Genomic DNA, 12,361 nt, shown 5'->3' on the forward strand with positions numbered 1-12,361 from the left:
CTAATTTGCTATTTTTTAGTAGCCATTTAATTGTTAGTTTTCTGGGTAGCTTTGGCAAACTGCACAGATGTAAAGTTCATCTACTCTGAAGAAGTCACTAGGATACAACACATTTTTTGACTGTAGTGCATATTACTCTTATATTTAGAATTGATTGTTCTAAGGATGATCAAAAATACGTAAAAGGCTGGATGATTATAAAGTTGGGGCTAAAACAAAAGGTTGTGTTTACATAAAAAGAAAGTTGCATTTATTCTCATACTATGTTACAGGTTTTGATGAGATGGATCATTTTCCAGATGTAGGTGGGACAGCTGATAGAAATTGCTGTTCTTGGATCATTTCTCAAGGTAGCTTTTTTTATAATTGTTGAATTATTAGCACTATTTTTATGAAATTAGGATTATAGTGTCCATAAAACATATCTGCCCTCATACATACTCACTCTCTTATTGCCTTTGTAACATCCCAGCTTGTGGTTTATGATTTTATGATAATTTCAAGACCATTAATCTCTGGTGTTAACATAGTTAACATTTTCTCTGGAGGCAGTAGCAGGAGATTTTTTTTTCAACCGTGGAAAAAATCAAGATTTAAGAAAATGTCTTCTGTGTCACAGAAGATTCCAATATACAGATACTGGATAGCAAAAAGCCTTGTCCTAGATGAGAAGACACTGCTAATATTCCATTTTGAATGTTGTGAGTTTCACAAAATTGCTAGAGATTATTTCCCTTCCAGAAAAAACTTTGAATCTGTGCCTCTGACCACTTTGTGCTTCCCTCCTGTAGTTTTCTGATATTATAAATACTGTGGCAAATTTGTTTAGTCACATCCTGTTGTTTCCTTGGTGCTTTTATACTGAAGAAAAATGGCTACACTTCTTAGTCAGCAATAACAGTCTGAATCTGTGGGTTATGTGTCTGGGCAGCTAAGAGAACTGAGAGAGAGAAATCCAAAATAATTTGTGTTAATGTAATATTTAGTCTCTTTCACACAGTGTCCATGCAGGTGAGCATGGTAAGGCCTGAGAAAAATAGTATCACTTTAATCTTCTTCCTTGAAAGTCACTGTACATCAGTCTGGTTACAAGAGCGTGTCATACTACACATAAAAGTGTAATGAATCCATGATATGGCCCAGATCTTCAGAAATTTCTCCTGATACCACTATAATTCCCACCAACAGGAATAGGCTGCCACACACAGACATGATCAGCCTATTTTGGTTACCATTTGGAGGAGGCTAACACTGTAAGACTGGTGTATATTCAGTCTCCAACTGGACAAGTTTTAGGGAAAAGCCAGTTTCAGTGGAATTCCTCTGAACTCCTGTACTTCCAAGATGAAAAAAAAAAAAAAAAGAAGGAAAAAACAGAAAAAAGAGCACTAACATTCCTTTAATGTAAAATAAGTTTGGCAGGAAAAGACGAAACTAGCTGGAGTGATTTTTAAAAATCCCACCAGTAATGAAATTAGTCAGTCCATGCTTGTATATTGTTACCAAACATCCCCAACAGGTAGCCATGTGTATCAGTTTTGTTACATCTACTCTGTACCGTGTGTATGTCTTATGATGAAGTCTGTCACATTGACTCAATTTTTTTTTTTAACCCAATTTTCTTAAGCCACTATACTTGCCTTGTTTGATATGGATAAAAGAAGGGCAAATTCTGTGATAAGAATTAATGGAAGCAATGAAGTTTGCCAGAGATCTAGGAAAACCTTGCAATTTCACTCAGCTACAACTGGAGATACCAATTTAACAGAAAATCCCACAGAAATTTGTAGCCAAAGGCACCCATGCAGGAGATAATAATTTTTTACCTGCTACCTGGCAGTTAATGCTAACATTTGCTTTCTGGATTGTTTTCAGCATGCTTCCAATATCAACAGTGACAGCAGGCGATTCAGTGTTGATCACAGTAGCTCTTGATGCCTTTATCAGTGGCTTTCCTGCATAAATGAAGCACAACATTTTATCATACCAAACACATTGGACTCACAGTGGGATAGATGGGCTGGAACACTCTTTGTGAAAGTACACAAACAGACAGGGAGATAAGCGAAAATGAAGTGTGAGGCCACCCACTTTATATAATATTTCATTGTCACCAAATTCCATGGGTAAAGCTGCCTTGAAAAAAGAAAAATCACACTTGAAGCAGAGGAAGAATAGCATTAAAGCCATATGGACATACAGGAGAAGCAGCTGAGTCAATAAACACCAGCACAACTGGAGCTGAAGCAAGATGTTTGGCTGGCATGGCCACTGCACTATCACTCTTTGGTAAAGACCAAACACAGGAGCCTGAGTGATGGCTGCAGGCACAGTGGAGGAAGTTTAGAGCAACATGCAAGCTGTTTCTACACATTGATCATGGTTTCCTTAACCTACAGGGGAAACACTGGGGTGGGGAAGACCAGATCATAACCAGAAAGTTTTCTAATAATGGCCAGCACAAGAAGATGAGGGATATAAACTGTGTTAATGCAATTCACTGTTACTACACATTTTTAGATAAAACAAAACTGGTTATCCGATGGGAAAGGGTTTATCTCTAATAGACCTACTGCTTTGCCCACAATAAAGTGTGCTTTCAACATTGGTGGCAGCAAGTCAAGGTGTTTTGCTGCCGTTATATCTTTGAGAAATTACTTACAAAGTTATCCACCATCAATGGCACAAGAAGCCTTCTGCAAATCCTTTTGTAGGGCTACGAAACAGGTTAGAGGTACCCAAACTTAATTTTGAGAGAGAGGACTAATGCAACAAAGCTGACAAGAGCTGAATTAAGGTGCTGCCCGGTCTCAGAGAAAGTGCTCTGCAGTCAGGATATTGCAGGAGTAGCAGAACATAACACAGTTGCTTTTAAGTGGCATGGTACTTCGGTGGTTTTGAGTTAGTGTTGCATTTTCAAACACATAATTTTCCAAAAATCTGTAAATACCTTTTCCCTCCCCATTTTAAATAAATGGTCAGATACAAACCCAGATATTATCATTTTACTCCAAAAGATGCAGTTTTAGGCTAATGCCTATCACTAGCTTTATTTGTATATTAATTTGGCACTGAAGAAAGAGAATTTTATTTCAATGAGCTCATGGAAAGTTATGAATTCAGTCTTGAGTATAAAAAGCTCCATTTAACTGTTTTTCAGTGCTTTTAAAAGATACCATTCATCTGAAACTCCTGTCATATCAGATTGTTTTTTGGTCTTTTTTGCACTTTAAATTTTTTTATTTTGGTGATTTTAATGCCCGAGAATAGCTAAGCAAAATACTATATTTCATTGTTGAAATACCTCCAAAAGCTTTGACAGTTTTTGGCAAAGTATACAGAAAAGAAAAATTCTCCAGCTATCCATCAGCCTTTTATTTTCCTGATTGGTTTCCATAACCTCACCACAAGATTAAAAATCTTTTAGCTGTTCAAACCATAAATGAGTAGGAAACCATTGAGAAAACAAAAAGAGGCATATTCCTCTGTCTTTTTTTTCCATGCATGTGCTAAATGAATCAGAAAATTCTTCAATGAAATACGCTTTCAGGCCCACTCTTGATTCCTCTAAAATGATCTCAGCTTTCCAGGTATTTTGGGGAAAATACTTCCATTATGCCAAAAAGACTGATATGTTGTACCAAAAACTGCTCAGTATTTCACTTTGATATTTATGGCCTTATTTTACAGGCTGTTCAGCTCTTTGCCTTGGATGTGAGATGTAAAAGTATACCAGCTCCTAAGAGGAGTTCTACTTGAGTCTGGAAGCATGAATGTTGATTCACCTAATGGTTTAAATTATAGCTTTGATAATTAATTATAATCAAAAATTCTAAAAGTCTTCTTGTGCCACATGTATATCTAACGCTTTATTTTTTATAGTGTCGTACAAAATTGCTTCCACAGCATGTTGTGCTTTTACACTCACTGAACAATGTGGACAGAATAGCAGTTTTGACTGATGATTTTTTATTCTCATGTTCAGCTTCATGCTGGTGTAATACAAGAGGTTTAGTGTGGACCTTCTTCTTCTAAAATATGACACTATCCTAACATCAGCACTGCTACCCTGTTGTCTGGGGTCCAGCAAAGGCATTTCTGATAGCAGTAGTGTAAAAGGGATCAATCTCTTCAGTTCTGCCTACCAAATTTGTAGCTCTGATGCAGATCTTTCTTTTTTGCTCTGGAAGATTCATCTGTTCTGCAAAAGGACAAGACAAAGTCTCTTTCTAGTTGATTTACTGGTCTAAGCTTCAGTTATCCACTGTTGCCATCATACGTATTCTTCATGTTTCTCTTAACTGAAATTTTCTCTGTGCTTGGTGTAAAAAAGATTTTCAAAAATTAAAGCTTATAAACAGCTATTCCTTACTCTAGTCATACATGGGTACAATGGCAGCTGGTGCTTGCTGCCTATGCATTGGAAGTCGCCAAGCATTTCCACATGCTGAAGCAGTGAAATGGGTAAGTTTGCAAAACCAATGTTTACTTTTGACTTGGTGATAATTGGGATCCTCCTTCTGCAACATCTCTCTGCCCTGTCACAGTCATTAGCTGTCACTGTTTGTTCTGTTCCTATATCTTTCTCAGCAGCTCTTCATTCATGTTTGCTGCTCCACCCTTCTGCATGTCCTGATGTGGTTGTGAGCCTGCTGAACATGTCTGCTAGGGAACCTGGAAGAAACTGGATTCATACTTTTAGGTCCCTTTGCCATTAGTTTTCATCCAAATCTCCAGAATTAGCACAGGATATTTATTCTGCTTTAGAACTTGTTAGTAGAGGAATAGAAACCCAGAATCAAATTTTTTGAGATCTCTATTTGCTACAGCGTCAGCCACACTTGTGATTGAATGTGATACAGTGTTTGATCTTGTAAAAGACGGATGTTCAGTTCTAAAAGTTGCCTAAGTAAATCCTGCAATCCATCTGTTATATTTGAAGAGGTCAGTGCTAGGTGTAAATTGAAGCTCAGAAGTTGGGAGGCTTGGACTGCATTGCCCCTACAGGCTGCAAATAACCAGGATAAGCACTGTTCTAAGAGCATGTCAGATGCAAGTGAGAAAAAGCATGGATGTCTTCCAGAGACGCATAAACTTCACAAACTATCTATGAGAGCTGGACTATGGCTCAGGCTTTTGCAGAGCTCACACCCTGTGTTCTCACCAGTGTACTTCTGTTGAAGCATGCTGCACAGCTTTAGTAGCCACCTGCTTCCCAACAAACAACTTCTGTCCAGGTTCACTCAAGTAACATGGACCATCCTGCAATCACAGAGATGAAGCTATTACCTGCTAGGGTGACAGCAATGGAGACAGAGTCAGATCCCAGGACATTGGATGCATTGCAAACATAGAAACCCACATCAGCTTCCACGGGTGCTAGAATCTGCAGGGAGTCATCAGGCTGAAGGAGCAACCTGACATAAAGCAGAAAGAAAGACAGTAGTAGTCTCTTAGTCCATGTGAACATGAACATATTTACTGGGAATTTTCAGGCTTAGGTAATATTTTTAAAGATCAGGCCTTTAGTTTATAATCAAAGATCTACGAAGAAACTTTAATTCTTACATTGAAACTGTAAGCTGTGATTACTTAAATTAAATTTTAGTCTCATTCCTAGTTCCTTTACTGTTGGTATGTGTATTAAAGAAAGATTCTTGAGTAATTAGGACATCTATCCATTGAAACCTCCTCCTCTGCTGTACCACTAATGCATAATGCTGAGTGAGTTCCCTAGCATTCCTGTCTTCCAGTTTTGCAACATAGGAATAGCAACAGTAAGAAAAAGCCAAATTATTGCAAGGGAAAAATCATGAAACATGCCAAAGCTGTGCAGAAAGAAGTGAAGTGAACCATAGGGTCAGTGTTAAAGCCTGAAACAGGTTCAGATTCTTTTATTGATGGGCAGCTTGTGCAAACTCAACAGGCTTGATTCTTCCCTAATAGTGAGTGAAGACACAAAGGAGTTCTCAGCTCCTCCTTGGCCTGAACCCACTGTTTCATTCCTCTGCCAGTAAGAGGAGCCTACCATGAACTCATTGTACTGCCTATGGTTAAATGGAATTAATACGGTCTTAGTGCTTTTATGAACTACTTCTTTTCACTGTCCGGTTTTGCAGTGGTATAACTCATAAGGCCCTGACATATACCTATTTCAGCAGGAATTCAGTCCACAGGTTTGTGTCAATGCTTTTGTACCCTTATTTTCATAACACTGTGTTTCATGGTTACTGCTCCTTTCTCTGAGTTTTCTTTTTAGCTGAAACTCTTGAAAAAATTGCATCACACTGTTCTCATCAGCAACTTTCAGCAGCTGTTTCTTGTAAACTCTTAGTTGAGGCTTTGATTGACAGTGGCAAGGGTGAAACTGAGGGAGGGATATGCTTGTAAAACACATGCAATAAAAGTCTGCTCACAGATCCTGGAATTGATGAGTTTCTTTATACTCCCATCCCCACAGTAAAAACTGTTGTCTCATGGACCAAAAAGCCACAGATACTCTACCACTGTGGGTGGTAGATCTCTAAAACAAACCAGATTAAGGCCACCCCACAAAATCTATTATAGCAAAAAAAACTCCACAATTAACATTATTTTTTACCCTTTTGTGAATAATAATAAAAATAGTCATTATCAATAAAAAAGTTGCCTGTTGTTAAACAAATTTTTAAAGGCTTAGAAAAATGCACATTTGCAAAACAAACAATATTATTTTTAAAACTGCATCTGTACTTGCACAGCCAAAAAATCACCAACAGCTGAAATAATTCCCTTCCCACTTCTGCTGCCAAGAATGTTTTTCTTATCTCTTAGTCATAAGCAGGGCTGACTAGATAGCCACTGTTAATAGTGACAGTAACTAACAGATTTTTTTACTTGCAGAACTAATGTTAGCATGCATCAGTATCTCACACATAAATTTTTAGTGTAACACTGAATGCATTCAATCATGGAATTCATTAAATCTTCTGAAGTTGTCCCAAATTATAATAGCCTGTAACACATAAAAATTCTGTGTGTTCTGTCTGCATGTCTGCAAATATAGTATGTAGGCATATCTTCCAGTCTACACATAAACTAATACTTACAAGATCCCTAAAATAATTTTAATTAATGTTTCTGACATCTTCAGGCTGAGGAAAGATCTTGCCTAATATTATGCCTTATAAAACACAAAGATGTGGGGTTTGTTTGTTGTTAATCACCTCTCCTGACATAAATCTCTTCTCTGTCAGCTTAAGTCACCTGAATGTCCAGCACAAATGTTTTTAGAAACAGAAGTAATCCAGGTAGATAATTTTAAGAAATAAACTCCAACACAGCTCCATCCTCCTATCCTCTCAACCCAAGTTTTAATGTCCTTGTCCAGAAAAAAACAAAATGTCCTCTTCTTTTCAATAATTCTGTTATTTGTGCATCACAATTTGGCATATCTGCTTTTCGTAAAAGCAGATCCTTTATTATTCCTCTTTGTATATAATTATTTTGGCTGAATTCCCTATTTGCTCATAGATTGCTATTTTTGTTAGATACTGAGTTGCTTGTCAGGGTGGAAAAAACCCAAAACAGCTGTAGCAATTCTTTATGCCAGCAGCATGTCTTCAGAATCTCCTTTATGAACTGAAAATAACACAGCTTAATATTTAATCAATCTCATCTCAGTTGCTCCAACTGCACTGCCTCCAAGAGAGAAACGTATTTTGCAGGACATATATCAATGATTAAATCAGACAGCACCTCAAACACCTAACTCCATACCACTTACTGTTCACATGCTGCTTCATGTCCTTTTATAAAATTTATATCTGTTTTAGAGAACTTGAATTAGTGACAAGCTGCAGCATACTGGCAAGGCTTACTAAACAATGCATAAATTTGTCAAATATTTTTTACTTTTAAAACTGATTTGTAAGGAACTTAATCTAAATTTTCTCTATAATGAAACACTTCCAAACATATACAGCAGTCTAAAAACTTTGGTACACTAGTTCAGAGCCATACTAGTAGGCTCTGAAATGGCATTCAGAATCAATGCTAGTGTTAGCTTGACACTTCAACCTTAGGAGACAGAATGGACACTTCTGTTAAATACGCACTCAGGCTGAATATGCAGGGACAAGTTAGGGATCTTTTACTGGAACCACAGATATTTCAACTGTTGCAGCTATTTGTGTCATATGTTTTCATTCTATTGAGTAACTGAAAACCAGCACTTTTTGGGGGCCTATGCTATATCTTTTTGTGTCTCTACCTAGACTTAAGCTAAAGAAAATTAATTTTTGCAAGGATAGCTGTGCAGTAGGAGTCATACTTTTAGGTGGATGAAACAGCTAGTGGAATGGGGCAGTGAAAATAGAGCCATACATCAACCATCATTGCTGGACATCACTGGCTCAGACAAAATCCATGGCCACAACAAGTGAAAATGAATGCCTTTATCTCAGTGGTTTGTATACACAAACAGGTAGCTGTCACACAACCTAAAACCAGCAGCTTGTACTCTAAGAATTGCAATACCAACTAAGTACTTCTGAAATCTCAGTATATTCAGTAGGATGTGACCTGAGGAACTTCAGCATTACTCTCTGGCCATTCTCAGCAGAATTGTCACTCTTTGATACTGGTACAGGAAAGCCCACCTCTATTTATTTTCTTATTCCTATTAAGACAGACGTGGGCTGAAAAATCCTCTTCTCCATTCAATGGCTGGCAAAATACAAAGAAAACAAACTGCAGAGTTGAAGGACAGTTCAAGCATACCAGACACCACCACGTTTACATCTGTGGCCTTGCAGTTTAATTCAAGTAAAGTTTACAAGCAGTTTACACCTGTGGCCCTGTAAGGCTGCTTAAACTGCAGGTTCCATTGACACAGCTGATTGACAGCCAGCAAGAGCATTCTGAGCCAAAACCAGAACACTACTCTTAAAGAGCCCAGCAAAAATAAAATCCACAAAACAATTTTTTTACAGACCACATTTTCTAAACTTCCATTAACTCCAAAGATGTAGGTGTTGAGTTACGTCTGAAGCTCAGAGCATGGTCATTTCTTCCCCCACACACCAGCCTGAGGGAACTACAAATGATGTGTACAGAAGGAAGTTCATGAAGTGGAAACTGCCTCAACATTTAATGAAGAGCTGTCAATTACGCCACTAACTGGAAAAGAAATGATACTTTCCTGAGACTTTCTAATAGAAATTTTGAGTACACACACAACTGATTGATAATTCAGAAAAAACCCCACAACATTTAAGTCTATCTCAGCCAAACTGAATAGGAAAAAAACAGATTGAAAAGGAATTGTGAAATTATGTATTAAAAAATCTGAACTAAAAGTTCAGGAATCATGTGTCTTTTATTTCAGCTAAATTAATCTACTTGTTGTGATAACATGACAGCTTATAGGGTGTGAAATAAACTTTCAAGTTTCTCATGACTGTAGTGTCTATCATTCCTCATACGTGAACTTTATGAAACATCCCTTTCCTTTCATGGACATCACAAAGTTACAGTCATTTCAAACAGAGAAAAGACCCAAATTAATGCCCAAATCCTAATGGAATATAACCACTAGAATAAAATTTATATATAAGATTTATTTTGGGGGCAGCCTACAGATATTTTAACAGGAATATGTCCAAATGAAGGGATTCTGTATGCCTAAGTTGTGATTATGACTGCATGTGATTTCCACCAGAGGTACATTCTTGTTCTCAGTGACCTCTACCCCTTCAAAAGTTACCTTTTTATTTTTGTGTTAAATTTTATATACTTATTAGCCTTTAGACAGAGAGGCAAGAACCAGGAAACTCAGATCATTATAAAAAGCAGTTATTTTTTCATTGATTCAATAGTTGAAGAAGGAGCTAATAAAATAATTTCATAACTGAATAGAAGGGGCAGTTTTATCTAAGTCAGGACTTTACTGGATGATCTAAGGACATCACACTGGAAATAAATTTTTGTCTTGATTCCATCTTTGTCTTGATTCCATCTTTTCCATGACCTTATGACTAAATGTGTATGTCCTAGCTGAGGTCAGTATCTTGTGCACAATGAGTTTCTGGCAGTGCTGAATGAGTTGCTAGCTGATCCCTGGACACCTTTTGCACTATACTGCTCATTATTACTGCCTACTGCAGTGTTTTCCTGTTCTTATAGAGTGATTTCTCACAGAACAGGACCAAACTATAAAATCCCAAGCATAAACATGAGAGGAATGTATGTTATCAACACAGTTAAGCATATAACTTGTACTGAAAATAACCTCTTTCTTTGTGCTCTTCCACACAAATTAATAATGTGGAGTGATCAGAAAGTAAAGGCTACCTGAAGGAAAAGCAGCGTAATTTTTGTGGTATATCAATAAAATAATTTTGCTATGTCAACTCATCAGGTTACACCTGGGACCAGCATTCTGGAGTTTAAACAGATGAGGATTCACCAATTCACATGAAAAGACAAATGCTAAGTGACTGGTCTGTTGAGATGACAGCAAAGCTGCAAACAGCCATGAAGTGTGATTCCACAGTTTACAACCTCCATCAGAACATACTCAGTACATGGTGATTGTAATGCCCTGGGGCAGTTTAATGCATAGATACATATGTGGAATCCTCATCTCCTCCATATTCTCTTACCACAATCTGTCAGGCCCTCCTGGAGCGCTAGGAGAAATGCAATTTCAGCTCCAACAGAGGAGAATAGTAACAACCAATGACCAGTTCTCGTATCTCAATATCAATCTTTATAGCAAAAATCTCCATCTTCAGATGGGAAAATAAACTAAGACTCCCAGTCTCTAGAGGACTCTGGTGAGTTATTGAGCACTTACGTCCTATAGTACTTTAAACTCCCTTCTTTTTCACTTACTTAAACAGATGTAAGGGTCTTGTCTCACACCAGTCTGACCCACCATCCAGATCTTGCTGAAGAGTTACAGTGCTCTTTTTTTACCCCATTTACCATTTCACATGCATTTGCCCTTCTTTCTGTTATGAAATCAGACTACAGCAAAATATGCCCATATTTTGTCCAGGCATTTTACTGACAGGCAGTAAAACACAGAAAGTGACGAGTGAAAATATAAATTGTTTTCTTAAAAGTTAAATAACATGCTTTACCTATCATTGTATTTCACTTCCTCTCCATTCTTAGCCCAGCTGATGATGGGCTTTGGGTTTCCCACTGCTTCACAGTGAAGCAGCACACTCAGTGTGCCGCTTGCTAGGACCACTGTCTGTCCCAGGTGGGTGACAACCTCTGAAGCAGAAAGTTGTTGTGCTGCTGAAATCTTTCGGAGGATGGCAGGCTTTTGATGAGGCCTGTGCAAGCCATTTGCCAGATCTACAGAGGTTGGAATGAATGTTTCAGCAGATGATGTCCTCAGGGAGCTGGTAAATCCAGAAACACGTCTGTGGAAAGGGTACTCCACTGAGGCTGAATCAACTTCTCGCCTTGATGCTTTGAGGATAAACTCCTGGTGCTCCAAGGAGCTCTTGAAAACCTCCTGAGCCAGCTGCACAACAAGATGCTCAGTGTAGATATCTCTAAGCTCCTCAGGCTGTTGTGACAAATTCTTTATGATATCATCCAGGCGTTTCTGCTCTGTGACCATAGTAAATGGCAGGCTATGCTCCTGGCTCTGGTCCTCTTCTGAGGATGCGTTTCTTTCCATGGACTCCTGGGCTTCCCAGGACTCCAAATTTTCCCCTGGCCAGCCCCTGAGCTGTAGCAGCCTCGAGACAATATTGTCATACCATCTGCTGGGGTTAGCAAGGTGCCCTCGGTTTTCAGCCTTGCTACCATTGAAGAAAATCCCATTGAGATGTTTATCCCCTGCTCGCAAGGCATCATTTAAGCCAGCCTTGCTCATGACTTCTTCCTCCCTAGCACCAGCTTCCTGCCCAGCAATGATTTTCTTGTTGCTTCCAATCAGTTTAATTATGAAATGCTCTCGGGCTGGCCCGACTTTGCAGGTATATGTCCCAGTGTCTGAAGGCTTCAGATGATGGATTTTCATGTACCCGAAGGGTGCAATGGTGATGTGAGCTGAACTGACAAGCCTCTTGTCATCCTTCTCCCAAGTGATCATTGATTTCCGGAACCTCCTGGTAGGACATCGAAGGACAACAGAAGTTTTGGGCAGCACGTAGGCATATCCACCCACAGTGAAGTGCAGTTTCTTCTGCTTCCTTGTCTGGATGTAAACGTGTTTTACAGCCAAAATATGGGGGCTTTGCTTATGAGCTGGCCTGTTGTGCCCTGAAATACCATTATATAATTAGTATTTGATACAATTAAACAAAACAAGTAGTTTACATTGTTGTAGGCAGCATTCGATCCATTAGACAGTAAC

At 38.4% G+C, this 12,361-nt stretch overlaps 1 protein-coding gene across 4 annotated transcripts in view; it reads right to left on the minus strand.

Annotated features, from left to right (window-relative positions):
* The window catches only part of ADAMTSL1 (ADAMTS like 1), a 394,686-nt gene that overhangs the window by 27,277 nt on the left and 355,048 nt on the right, over positions 1-12,361 (minus strand). For all 4 annotated transcript variants that reach the window (XM_079330161.1, XM_079330160.1, XM_079330159.1 and 1 more), the window contains 3 exons: positions 11,127-12,267; positions 5,290-5,417; positions 1,827-1,955 (listed from right to left, as the gene is read on the minus strand). In XM_079330161.1, coding sequence (XP_079186287.1) covers positions 1,827-1,955; positions 5,290-5,417; positions 11,127-12,267 — 1,398 coding nt within the window. The remainder of the gene's footprint in view (positions 1-1,826; positions 1,956-5,289; positions 5,418-11,126; positions 12,268-12,361) is intronic.

Source organism: Erithacus rubecula, assembly GCF_903797595.1.
Source record: "Erithacus rubecula genome assembly, chromosome: Z".
Lineage (NCBI taxonomy): Eukaryota > Metazoa > Chordata > Aves > Passeriformes > Muscicapidae > Erithacus > Erithacus rubecula.